At 42.3% G+C, this 14,221-nt stretch overlaps 1 protein-coding gene across 2 annotated transcripts in view; it reads right to left on the bottom strand.

Moving 5' to 3' along the window:
• Window positions 1-242: 242 nt before the first annotated feature.
• Window positions 243-14,221, bottom strand: part of SLC28A3 (solute carrier family 28 member 3) — a 90,845-nt gene continuing 76,866 nt past the window's right edge. For both annotated transcript variants that reach the window (XM_007969614.3, XM_073021466.1), the window contains 7 exons: window positions 12,782-12,912; window positions 10,628-10,796; window positions 10,027-10,224; window positions 5,461-5,542; window positions 4,621-4,719; window positions 3,919-4,039; window positions 243-2,756 (listed from right to left, as the gene is read on the bottom strand). In XM_007969614.3, coding sequence (XP_007967805.3) covers window positions 2,630-2,756; window positions 3,919-4,039; window positions 4,621-4,719; window positions 5,461-5,542; window positions 10,027-10,224; window positions 10,628-10,796; window positions 12,782-12,912 — 927 coding nt within the window. In that variant the 3' untranslated portion in view covers window positions 243-2,629. The remainder of the gene's footprint in view (window positions 2,757-3,918; window positions 4,040-4,620; window positions 4,720-5,460; window positions 5,543-10,026; window positions 10,225-10,627; window positions 10,797-12,781; window positions 12,913-14,221) is intronic.

Genomic DNA, 14,221 nt, shown 5'->3' with positions numbered 1-14,221 from the left:
AAACCTCCATTAGGTTGTTTCACTGGGCGAAGGGCCACCTATAACTTTCACAGGGTATTGGTGAGGTTTCTGGAGGCCACAAGCTCAAGAGGCTTAAAACAAGCTCAAGAGGCTTAACCAGCTCATTTTGCTGGTCCTTGGCCTTTACTATCCTCCATAATATAGCTCGGGAATAATACCCGCTTTCTCAGTTCAAGGATGCACAGTATTAATAAGGAATCAGCGTACGACCTATGCGAACATATTGCATTTATAAAGGAATGTCACACATATACACAGAGGTAGATGAAAAAACACATCAGAAAGGTCACATAAAAGTAGGTAAAAATTAAGACAAGATATGTCTCCAAAAACTAATCTGACATCTTATAATACCAGAAATATACACACACTTCAAACCTAGGAAATCATCCTATGAAACTGCTCTGACCAATATGGTAGCTACTAATACTTGAAATATGTAGTAATTGAGTAACAAAATTTTAAATTATAAACTGCTAGTCATTTTAGTTATTGGAAAACTTTTAAGCACATTTAGACCAACATGGGTATATAAATTTACTTTGCAAATTTAGATATTATGAAATCTAAACATGGATTAAGTATTATCAGTAAAACTTGAGTGTCTCAACTGAGATATGCAAACCAGACTGAGACTTAGTTTGATAAGAATGAAAAATATCTCACTGAAATAATATCTCCAATGTATTGGGATAAATATATTAAAATTAATTTTACCTGTTGTTTAGTGTGGCTACGAGATCTTAAATTACATGTAACTTGCATATGTCTACAGACACCATTGCTATAGAAAAAAAAGCACCAGCATGCAAAGTAAATGTACATGCACTGTCCAAAGTAGGAAAAAGAGAACCCCCAAACTGTAAACAAAGTAAACGCATGTCCACAGAGGAATGGTATAATACATATACATAACATTCTGTAGGGTATGATCAACTAGGACACCAAACATTGAGAATGGGGGGAAAACATGCAAATATATTTTCCTAAAATTAAGTCTGAAGACTGCAAGGGCACATTGAACTCCAAGGAAAATTGATACAAATAATGATAAATATTTTAGTATATCACACTTCAGGGATAAACAGTCCTCTGGACATTTAGGCTCCTCCTTCACCACCACAAAAAAAAAAAACGTACAAAAAACCACAACTATTTACACATAGATTTTTCTTTTAAGTTACTCTTGTACACAAACAGAAGGAAAAATAGAAACAAAATAAATTACTTAAGGTATTTCAAAACCTTTTTCACATTCAGTGTCTGTTTCTTGACTTGGTAATTGACGTTTGTGTTTTCTCACAGCATATGGTCTTTATGCTATTAAGAGCAGTCGTGACAGGCATTTCATTAAAGAGCACACCACCATTGTCTCTGGAATTTTCTTCTTAGACACTGACACCCATTCTTCAAGTTTGATACTGATGCCTTCCTGGTCAGTGAAATTATCAACGCAAGGTTTTCAGAGCTCAACCAGGACTTTTTTTCCTCAACTGCTTCTTACACGGCTTTTGACTGAAGAGTAACTGCTTTGTCACTGGGAATACATTACTAAATGTGCACATGAATAGGCCTACCATTATGGCCTACAACAGGATGGCTCCTTGAATGGAGACAAGGATGTCATATACCCTTTGTGGTGTATCATATTACTTCTGCAAAATATTCACTATCCCTCCCTATGATAGAATAATTTAACTGTGGTGACTGACGTCGTGCCTGTCACAGGACTTGTTTTGGCTAATGGAATGTCATGGAAATAAAGGGTATCATTTCCTAGTGGAAGATGAAAGAGCCATCACGTGGTTCCCACCTTTCTTTTCCCTCTTAAGACCAAAATGCCCCCGCTTAGAGGCTGCTCCTTTAGACTGGGTCCTGAAGCAATATGCATTACAACCAACATGGATCGTTACAAACATGTGAGTGAAAAATAAATCTGTAAGCCACTGAGGTTTTTAGGGTTGTTTGCTAGTGCAGCGTAACTTATGCTTAAACTGACTGACAGAACTCTTAAGCAGAATGGATTTAAACCCTGGTTTTGGTATGGTCCACGTGTTCTCTTTAAGGACTCTTGATTTCTGCAGGACTTCCTGAGGGTAGTCAATGATTTGGTGATTGATGACTAGTTTCCCCTTATGTGAGATTCAAGTTCAGGCTATTTCAAGTAAGCCAAGGTGTATGCAGAGTGACCTCATCTGAGATGTGCTTAAACTGAGTCACCCTGAACTACTTAGTGGACACTAAGTGGGTGTGGGTGAGTCAGAGCCCAGTCGTCGGGAGCTGCCATTTATAGCTGTATTCTGGTGAAATGCCTTGGAAACATTAAAGTCAGAAAATACCTTTGAGACTGGAAACCACACCACCTCACTTTGGGACATCACAGAAGTTCTCCGTGGGAAAGGGGCTGGTGGGGAGGGAAGGGGAGGAGGAAGATGTTGTAGCTCTAAAGGTCCACTCTTGTTTTTCTTCATTTCTTGCCATTAAAGCTGATTCCATGATGGAAGTATCAATCTGTGGGCAGTAGTTTTTTTGTTTTTGTTTTTTTTTCTCTCCAAAGTAGAAAATTCAGCATCTGTACTTAAGAGTTCCACTGGAGAAGTGGCTGACCTCAAAATGTATTAGGGATCCAACTGCAGTTAAATGTTGATGGATTCAACAATGTGCAGCAGCCCTTCAAAGAATGCAGGCTGTGGTTTCCTCCTGGGATGACTTCACCAGGACCCTTGGCAACAGTGCTGGTAGAAAGTGGAAACGAACAGTTACATGAGCCATAGATGGCAGAAAACAGTAGGTGAGCAGACAATGACATTAAAAATAGTTCAGGGCAGGAAGCTGATTTTCTCGCTCACATTCTGGTTAGGGTGGATTAAAGGACAGAGGCACTGGGGAATTCGTTTTGGCTCCTAAATTCTGGGTGTCCTCAAGAACTTTCCCTATTTCCTCCATAACAAGCAAAGATAGGATAGAATCAATCGTTATAAAACACTTGCACATTAAGGATGGCATCTTGGGTGGGAACATTGATTTTGCAAACAGAAACTGTACGGGGTAGGGGTGGCTGCCATGGGTCACTGGTGGTTTCTTGTTCACCATAGACGATCATCATGTTGTCTGGACAGTCTGGATCCCCTTGAAGGGGAGCCAGCAGAAGGCGGCAGTTAAGGGCATAAGCTTAGCAGGCAGATAGACCTGAATTTTGTATCTCACTTGTGCTTGTGCTAATTTTGCTGGAGTAGGCATAGCTTCCCTAATTCCTTAATTTTAAGGAATACAAAAAAAAAAAAAAAGAGAGAGAGAGAGAGAGATAGTTCCCAACGTACACAGTGGTTGCAAAGTTTAAGTGAGCTAATTCATACAAAGTGCCTAACACACAGCTGGGTGCATATTAAATGCTTGAGTAGCACTAGCTAGTGTTATAGTTGCTGGTCTTATCTGAGGAAAGTCAAAGTGAAAGATGGTTAGAATCACTGCATAAGTTCTTACTTTTTTTTTTTTTTTTTTTTTTTTTTGAGATAGAGTCTTGCTCTGTGGCCAGGTTGGAGTGCAGTGGCATGATCTGGGCCCACTGCAACCTCCGCCTCCCGGGTTCAAGTGATTCTCCTACCTCAGCCTCCTGAGTAGCTGGGACTACAGGCGCCCACCACCATGCCCAGCTAATTTTTTGTATTTTTAGTAGAGACGGGGTTTCACCATGTTGGCCAGGATGGTCTCGAACTCCAGACCTCGTGATCCACCTGCCTCGGCCTCCCAAAGTGCTGGGATTACAGGCGTCAGCCACCGCGCCTGGCCACTTTTAAATAGAGTCATAAAGTTATAAAATTAAGTGGATGGGGTATTTAGGTCTGATTTGATTTTTAATAATGAAGTATAAAGAAATTATAATCAAGAATACAATACCTGTTCAACAGACTTTGGCAACAAGATATCACCTTGGTTGTGTTTCCAGGGAAACTGGAGTTGAAGGCATTCTCTAAAACGTGATGGCAGTTGATGTCCACAGGAGTGCTGGAGAGTATGCCTAGAAGCGGAACAGAGTCCCATTTATTTTATTATTTGTTTATTTTTTAGTTTTATTTGTGTATTTGTATATTTATTTATTTATTTTGAGACACAGTCTTGCTCTTTTGCACAGGCTAGAGTGCAGTGGCATGCTCTCAACTCACTGCAACCTCCGCCTCCCGGGTTCAAGCGATTCAAGTGCCTCAGCCTCCCAAGTAGCTGGGATTACAGGTGCGCGCCCAGCTATTTTTTGTATTTTTAGTAGAGAGGCGCTTTCACCATGTTGGTCAGGCTGGACTCAAACTCCTGACATCAGGTGACCCACCCGCCTTGGTCTCCCAATGTGCTGGGATTACAGGTGTGAGCCACTGCACCTGGCCCCATTCATTTTATTAATTAAGGAAGTCACTGAACCCTCATTCTGTTCTTAGCTTCTCCACCACACTGCACACCTTTAACTTTACAATATGCCGAAGAGCAGCTCTGACTCTCAGCTTTCTGTGGTGGTGTGTGCTGCACGTGCGAGCTGGAGGCACTGCCTGTCCTGAAGGCTGCCATTCATCCTGTGGGCACCAGGACACAAAGGACAGGGTGTAGTACCTGCGATGCAGGCTGTCATGAAGCAGGCCACGGTCCCCGCGATCAGAGCTCTCACTGCTCCCGAGGCGATGTCACGCTTTCTGGAAGGGGCCATGGATGCTGGGAAACATGGAAGGAGGGATGTGAGATCATTGTTGAAGTATTGATTAAAACCCTTAGTCTCTGAACATTGTTCTGGGACTGGGCTCAGGTCAGCTGGCTTTTTTTTTTTTTTTTTCTTTAACTTAACTGGGAAATTCAAGATTCAAGGATTTAGTAATAAACTCTACATACAGAGAAATTCTCTGCTGTGGGAAGAAGGGAAGAGGCTTGTTTGCCAAAAGGCTCAAAGGCTTTCATTCTCCACAGAAGAAACACCTCCTGTGTTTCATCCAAAGGGCTGTTCATTGAGGGCATGGCAAGGCAAATGAGTGGCAGGAGGGATGACTAAGGAGATGATGTATAACTCAACTGTCACCATCTACTTCTATGCCCATGGCAGACACCACTAAGAAATCACAGCCTTCTCCCACTGGACTTCTGATGGCTCTCAGAATCCTTCTCCAGGTGCCCTTCATAAATCTATTGGCATTGGCATGCAAGGTGAAGCCTACAGGTCACCCCTGGGCTGGGAGAAGCACCTGTATGTTTGAGAAAATTCTTCCTGAGGTCAGCTTGGATGTGCATGGGAAAACTATATTGCAGACTAGAGATAAAAAAAAAAAAAAGGACCCCAGAGGACTCATGACTGTTGAAAAGGCCTTTTTCTTTTCCTGACATGAGTAACATTACAGAACAAAATGGAGATCCAAGTATGTCTATGTCACATCTGTGTTGTTGAAGAATGTTCTTTTCACTTACTGAGTCCGCCGATCACAATTCCTAGGGACCCGATATTGGCAAAACCACAGAGAGCGTAAGTGGCGATTGTCTCAGAACGAATCTGTAAGCAAGCATAAACACATATGTATACACAATCTGATCGGGCTTAATAAATCTGACATCCAACTGGGCTTCATTTTGACCATAAATTCAATATTGACAAATAAATGCACAGTCCATGGTATCAAATGCCCATTACTTCCTAGACCCCTTTTACCATCTCCACTTGAATTTTGTGGGAAAATGGAAGGGGACTGTGTGGACTCAGTGACTCTCTACAAAAGGCTTACAATTGGTAGCCTTGGCTTCTACAAATGCTGCTTCCTGGTCAATAATGCCTTCTAATATTCCGTATGACCTGGCCTTCTGCTACAGTGTGCCAGGGTCAGGACTAGTAGCTGGAGATACAAAATTGGTCCCAGAAAATATTCACATTACATTTACTTGACAAAAGACTTATTCAGACTATATAAAAAACTATTAACTCAATAAGATGATAAACAGCCAAGGAAAAATGAATAGAGATTTGGATACTTCACAAAAGCTCTGCAAATAACCAAAAAGTACATGAAAAGATGTTCAACATCATTGATCACCAGGGAAATGCAAAATAAAGCCACAATGAGATACTACTATATCTCCACTAAAGTAAAAAAACTGACAATACAAAGTGTTGACAAGGATGTGAGTGACTAGAACTCTTAGATATTGCTGGTGGGAATGTAAAATGACACAGTCTGTTTGTGAAACAGTATGGAAGTTTCTTCTTAACATGCGCTGCCTGAATGACCCAGCAATTTTTCTAGGAGAAACAAAAACACTCATCACAAAAAGATTGTACATAAATACTTATGGCAGCTTTATTAAATAGCCTCATGCTGGCAACAACTTTAACGTCATTCAGTAGGCAAATGGATAAACAATTGTGGATACCCATAAAATGAAATACTGCTTTGCAATAAAAAGGAAATACACCCAACAACATGAAAGCTAAGTGAGCACATGTATATGAAATTCTAGGGCCGGGTGCAGTGGCTCACGCCTGTAATCCTAGCACTTTGGGAGGTTGATGTGGGTAGATCATTTGAGGTCAGGAGTTCAAGACCATCCTGGCCAACATGGTGAAACTCTGCCTCTACTAAAAATAAATAAATAAATAAATAAATAAGCCAGGCATGATGGTGTGTGCCTGTAATCCCAGCTACTTGGTAGGCTGAGCCAGGAGAACTGCTTGAACCCAGGAGGCAGAGGTTGCAGTGAGCTGAGATTGCACTATTGCACTATAGCCTGGGCGACGGAGTGAGACTCCATCTCAATAATAGTAATAATAATAATAATAATAATAATAATAATAAATCCTAGAATATGCAAAAATAATTTACAGTGAAAGAATGGATATTGGTTGCCTGGGACTAGGTCTTTGGGTGGGGATGGGAGTGGAGTTGTTGACTACAAATGGCCATGAGGAAAACTTTTTTCTTTTTAAAGGTGTGATGGAGATACTCTGTATGTTGAATATGGTTGTGGTTACATAGGTGACATCAAAACTGAGCCCTTAATTTGGTATTTAAGTTATAATTCAGTGGAAAGGATATAATTTAAAAATAATTATGTTAATAAAAAGGAAATTTTTAGCTATCACAGGAGCTTCCTGATAGTCTGGCCATGGTGTGTGTACTGCAGCTCTGACCACTCTGTAGGAATGTCAGGACGCCCAGCTGGAAGTAGGAGAAGGAACGTCCTTTTCACGGGGCAGTCAGAGGATGGAAGATGAATTCATGAAAGCATGGGTGTGGCCCTGTGACTCAAGAGATACTGCTTAGGCCAGACAATTTTTTCTCAGTTTGAGGACTGATTCAAACTGAGGCTCAGAAGATCCCATCTACTCTATTGTTCCCCAGAGGCATACCCAGTCTGACAAAGGTACCCACGTGACTAAAGCAATAATTTTCCAATATCCTCAAAACTCTATGATTTTGTTCAAAGAATAAACCGAGCAATGCTACACTCATTCAAGACTCAAGTGGCCATGGTAAGATTTTTGTTGATTCCAAGGCCCCTCTTCTCTCTCATGGTTTCTGAGAACTCTCCTTTTGTTGATATTTTCCATCAGCGTGCATATAGCCAGCAGGAAAAAAAAATATTTCAAGTAGGTATGCAGTCCACCGTTCCTGGAAAAGCTGTCCTTGTTCCCCACTTTTTTCTAGTGCTTTTCATTTAGTTCAGCTGGCTTCAAAACCAGGCATGCTTATTAAGAGATTGTGGGGAGAGAGATAAGGGGCTTGAAACTCCTCTTTCCCCTTTCCTGGGATAAGTGGGAAGGGGACACACAGATGTGGCCACGATGGGTTTTAGAAAAGGAAAAGGAGGCTGGGATAATTCCACATTGACTTTGCCCACAAATGTGCAAGATGATGTGATGAAAAGAGATGCACCGTACTAGGAAAATATTAATAACACACCTTACAGCTCTCCTTGTGTCTGCACAGGATGCCATACATACAGGATGGTCATTATAGCACTATCTCTGATAGTGAAAAAACAGATAACTGCTTATCAGAATGGGTCTAGTTAAGATGAATTATGGTGTGCAATACAATAGAATACTATGTCACAGGCGCTGATATGGAAAGGTACCTGAGACACGTTATTAAGTGCAAAGGACAAGGTTAAAAACAGTGAGTATATGTTACAGGGAGAAGAGCTCCGGAGAAAGAGGAAGGTTGCCTTACTTTTTCCTTTATCTTTTTTTGGACCTTTTGAATTCTATACTATGGTATGTGTTACATGTAAACAAATGAATAAAAACAGACGAAGTATTATCTTTAGGAAAGAGAAAGTGATGGAATAAGGGGCTCATCCTGGGGGCCTGGGGGTATAGTATTCTCCCTCTTATCTCAGATGGAGGTCAGCATGGGCAGAATTCAGTGAATATCACTGGTGTTTTGCCTCACGGACCCACATGGTACGTTCTGTTCTGTGGCACCTCTTCGAGGAGACTGTTGGGACGCGCTCCTCCACTTCTAGGTTGTGAGCAAAAATTGCTGAAACTCATCTGCATTTTGTTGATTGCAAATCAGAAATTTGGAGAAACAAAATGCCTTTCCCATCGTGACTCAACAATAGCAGAGGCCACTGAGCTCCTGTTTCCAAATGTTCTCTCTGTGCCTGCCTTTGGTTGGGCTCACCCCTAAACTCAATCAGCTCTACTGTTGTGTCACTACCCTCGTAATAACCTTTCCACACAACTGCTTCGTGCTGCCAGAACACAGAGCCCGGCCTGCTCATTAACAAAACGATTCTTTCCTGGCAACTGGCAACTGGGGATAGAAAACATTTCACTTAATTTAGCCTATTGTTTACTTTTGGCAGGGAAACAAACTGGTTTTGGTGGCATCTAAACAATGGGAATAATTGGCCAAGCTTTACTGGGAGGTTAGTTGAAGAATGAACATGCGAGAACAGGGAAATCTGCAGAGCCCCCGCTCATGTCAGAGGTGTGGGTCAAAATGCCCTAGCTGTAAAATATAAATCAGTGCTCCCCCCGGAGTGGGCTTTTACATTGGTGTGCTGTGTGGGAGTCAATCTGCAGGCTTGTTCTTTGGGAGGCCGGGAAGGATGGTAGTGTTGTTTGTGGGTGAGCAGACTCAGAACCTTAGGCAGGCTACTTTTCCTCCCCTTTCATTTTTAAACCAAGTACATGCCTGGAACATTAATTCCAAATGGATTGTTTCAATGAGTACTAGGGGTGCTCAGGAATGTTAACCATTTCCTTAAGAGTTTCCATGAGTGACAATTCTGTTGTCCGGGGGAGAAAGTTGCAAACTCAACTACAAACATGACCTCAGCTGAGTTCCTCATCCCACCAAAGGCCAGACAGATGTGAATGTCTCCTTGCAGGCTACTGACTTGAAGTCCTAACGTAATTATGGTGCTTGTCTCAGGGCTTTCAGATCACAGACTCTGAGTCTTTTCTCTCCCTGATCCACGTAGAGAGCAGTGATGATGCTACACTCTCTCTCAAGGATGTCCAAGCATGATGTTACTTTTAAACGGTTTCTCAGAACCCACAGAATCCATTAAGTTCAAAGGGAGAGGTCTTTATGATCACTAGACTGTCAGCCACTAGACTATGAGGGCAGGGGCCCCATGACTTGCTGAATGCTGTGGCCTCAGTACTCAGCACATTGCACATAAAACATTTTTTATGTTTTATTCAACAAATTTTGGTTGATTGATTGCAGTCCCAGCTCATGTGACTCTGGGTCTGTGTCCACAGTCCTCAAAAGTAAATGATCACAAAGGCAATGATTAGCTATGTCTACACACTCATACACACACACTGTCTCTGATTAATTCAACATAACTGAAAATTAGGAAGTTCTATGTACGTTATGAGCTCCATGAGCCATAGATTTTAGGTTGTTTTGCCCTCTGATCTATCCCAGGTGCCTGGCATAGTGCTTGACGCACAGAGGCATAAGTAATACATGAATGCAGGTATGTGATGAAGAAATGTGCCGAGAAATTAAAATAGTTACTCACTGATATATATTGCTGCACACCATTCACAAATTTGGGTCCACCTTCTTTCCTCAAGTGGATCCATTTTGAGAGGTGCTCGTAAGCCACAAATTCATTGAAGAAGGTCTTATAACCTATGAGTCTGGCAACCATAAAGCTGTCCTGCCATTCCACTCCCATTATGAAGGAAAAAGGCATGAAGATGTAGGAGCAGATTAGCTACAGAAACCAAAAGTAGACACTTGATTAGAATAGTGATTTGCTTTCAGTTCTGCCTCCTCAGTGATAACGCTGTTCCTGATCCCTCTGTCTCCTTTAGGCACAGAAATTCCTTCTTCCCTTGCCCATCTTTATCCATCAGAAATCAGAGCTAGAAATCGGTCATTTGAAGTAAGCTGGATTCTTGGGGAAGGGGCCAGGAGAGACTGACGGTCGTTGCGGGGAAGGAAGGTGATAGGAGACAGAGAAAAGGTGGGCGGGAAGTTAGGGGATGCATGAGAAGCTTCTATAGCATGGAAGAGTCCACTGAGGTCGTTAGGGTGGGCTGTTTACAAACCTATTTTATTTTTAAACAAAGATAGGCAGAAACAAAACAGAGGGCAGGGATGTGATATGAGTATACCTCAAAACTCAGCTGTGGGTAGTCAAACATGTTTCCAAACCAGGACAGGGCTGAATTCATAAAAGACAGCAGGGCCAGGAAGGCAATCAAATTCACAGCAATGTTGGCCACCAGGGAGATGGAGGAGGAAGCTCCTTGTGTTGCAGCTTCTAGAAGATTCCCTGAATCGCTTTATCAAGAAATAGCAATTCCAGAATTACCAAGGGGTTGTTAGGGGATGGACACCATTGGTGCAGAAGTGGCACAATCAGAGCTTAGACAAGAGACAAACTATCAGGCCCCTGCCTTGCTCAAAATACTCACCTGAATCCCATGACATTATGAAGTGGGCATACGGGTATTTAACCATGTTTGTTCTTGTTTTTAAAGAGATAGGGTCTTGTTCTGTGTCTCAGGCTGGAGTAAAGTGGTGCGATCATAGCTCATTGGAACCTCCAACTCCTGGGCTGAAGTGATCCTCCTTCCTCAGCCTCCCGAATAGCTGGGACTACAGGTGTGTGCCACCATGCTTGGCTAATTTTTTTTTTTTTTTTTAAGAGATGGGGTCATGCTACATGGCATGGGCTGGTCTTAAACTGCTGGGCTTAAGCGATCCTCTTACCTTAGCCTCCAGAATCTGGGTAACTTACATTACTTTTTAAATTTGGGAACATTTATAATAAAAACTTGGAAAATGATAAAAATATTACAAGTTTAAAAATGATTTTTATTACAAGTAGCTGCCAGAGAATAGTTATAAAATATAAATGCTATAAAAACTAATGATTCAAAAACAACAACAAACCAATGATTCAAGGAAGGCTGTAAATCCATCACCTCATTTAGAGATGGAGTGCCACCATCACTTTGAATCCCCCTGTGTACTCTTCTTTGATCCCATCCTCCCCTCTAATCTCAGAGGTACCTGTCTTCCTAAAATTCACTCATCATCCCCTTTCTTTACCGTTTTCCTGCATGTCTGTATCCCTAAAAATATATATTGTGTCCGGGTACAGTGGCTCACACCCTATAATCCCAGCACTTTGGGAGGCCGATGCAGGTAGATTTCTTGAGCCCAGGGGTTTGAGACCAGTCTGGGCAACATGGCAAAATGTTGTCTCTATAAAAAGTACAAAAATTAGCTGGGTATGGTGGTGCCTGCCTGTAGTCCCTGCTACTCAAGGGGCTGAGGTGGGAGGATCATTTGAGCTCAGCCTGGGTGACAGAGTGAGACCCTATCAAAAAAACAAAACAAAACAAAAAAAAAAACCCAAAAACAACAACAACAGAAGAAACACACACAAAAACATTGTGCAAGTCTGCACACTGAGTAACTTTATAAGTGGAATTATGCTATATTCTTTGGCAGCTTGCTTTTTCACTCATGGTTGACTTTATCTACATACAAGTAAGGGTGAATTTCAGACACATGTTGGTTGCTGATGAATTCTGTTATTTAAGGAAATACTCTTGAACATCCTAAATTCCTTAGTCTTTTCCACTCTGTTTTTCTTTCTTTTTCACAGAGCGAAAGAAAAGGAACCAGCTTTCTTATAAGAGGAACCTCCAGAAATGGTCATCCTATGACTGTCTAAACCAAGGCTCCATAAACATTCTGCTATATTTACAAAGAAATATCTTTACAACAAATAGATATGGAAATGTATTGACATTAGGTATTTAGAGAGGTTGATGTCAAGTATTAAACAAGATTTTGGCCAGGTCCCAGCGCTTTGGGAGGCTGAGGCAGGAGGATCCCTTGAGCCCAGGAGCTGGAGATCAGCCTGGGCAACATAGTGAGACCCCCGTTTCTAAAAAACTTAAAAAATTAGCTGAGTGTGGTGGCGCATGCCTGTAGTATCAGCTACTTAAGAGGCTGAGGTGGGAGGATAACTTGAGCCTGGGAGGTCGAGGTTGCAGTGAGTTGTGTTCATACCACTGCACTCCAGCTTGAGCGACAGAGCAAAACTTTAAAAAAAAGTCTTTTCTGAGCAAGTCTCAAAAAAAAGGAAATAAAATGAGACTCTTTTTGGTGAAGTCTAAATAGTCTTTGGACTTACTTAAATATCATAATTCACTGTGCTTTCCGGTTATCAAATTTTTGCTGTACATTGAATTTGGAGTCCCCCACCCCAGCTTGGGTAGTCATTAATTAGGTGAATGTGTCACACTTACCCACTTTCCATTTTCATGGCATTCTTGAGGGTTATTTTAGGTTTTTCTGTCTCAGGCCAAAAGAGTTTAGCAGCAGCCAATGATGCAGGTGCCGACATAACCGAGGCTGTTAACAAGTGGGAGGATGGAACCTGCAATTTCAGAAGAAAGAAGGCAAACCCAGGGTTAGCTTTTTTCTTGTGTTCAGAGGAAGGGTCCAAGAGCTCCGCAAGGGAAGAAACAGGGCAGGGGGTTGCTTCTATGACAGAAGACAATGTTTCTTTGGAGGTCTGGAAGAGCCACTCTAGCTCAGTGAGCCAAGTTGCGGGCATCGCCTTGAGAGGCTGAGGGATAAGGGAGACATTTGTGCTAACTGACCTCATCCCTCAGGAGAAGCATAAAAATGAAATGTGATTGTTTCAGAAAAGAATTAATCCTATGTCGTGGAAACTTTCAAGGAAGATTCCTCAACCTCTCTGTTGCCCTTTTGAATGCTCAGACAGCCCCTAAAGAATGTATGTCATTACAACCTTTTTTTTTCTTTGAGATGGAGTCTTGCTCCATCATCCAGGCTGGAGTGCAGTGGTGCGATCTTGGCTCACTGCAACCTCCGCCTCCGTAGTCAAGTGATTCTCCTGCTTCAGCTTCTTGAGTAGCTGGCATTACAGGAGCCCACCACCACACCCAGCTAGGTTTTGTATTTTTTAGTAGAGATGGGTTTTCGCTGTGTTGGCCAGGCTGGTCTTGAATTCCCAACCTCAGGTGATCCACCTGCCTCATTCTCTCAAGGTGCTGGGATTACAGGCATGAGCCACCGCACCCAGCTTCATTACATCATTTTAGATAGGGGATGGGGAGTGGAGAAGGGACTCATGATTCACTTGCAGATGTGTATATTCTGCTCTCTCCATCTTCCTTTTGCTCTCCTGAGATCCTCGGTGCCTTTACACAATCTTCATTGATCTGGAGGCCCTTTAATTTGTACATGACTTCTGTTTTCTTTATCGCAGGTCCACTCGTTCCCCTTCCCGTCTGCCCTCACATGGTTTCTGGATTCTCTTCCACATATGTTCAGAATTCCAGGATCAGCACCTCCCTGCTTGTTCCTGTTCCCCCCGGAACGTTTTTGAGGCAGCATTTCTACAGTGGGGATGGCATTCCCCAGATGATCCACTCAAGCTGCTCATTCCACATGTGTCCTTTGCCCCTTTCTTCTTGGCTCTTCCTACTAATTGGCACTCCAAGGCCTGGATGAAGACCTAGAATGAAGCCCACTTATCTTGTAAGAAATCCTAGCCTCCTGAGTCACACAGTGACTGGGCTGTGTTACTCAGTTTCAATATCGGGGATTGTGCCTCTGTGTGGCTTGTAAACTCTATGGGTCAGGGTGCATGCACCAGTTATAACATTCTCTAGCCTTTTACTACAGACTGCCAACTCTCAAACTTGCCTGTACCTTAG

This window comes from Chlorocebus sabaeus, chromosome 12 (assembly GCF_047675955.1).
Source record: "Chlorocebus sabaeus isolate Y175 chromosome 12, mChlSab1.0.hap1, whole genome shotgun sequence".
Lineage (NCBI taxonomy): Eukaryota > Metazoa > Chordata > Mammalia > Primates > Cercopithecidae > Chlorocebus > Chlorocebus sabaeus.
This window is presented reverse-complemented; position numbering and strand designations above follow the sequence as displayed.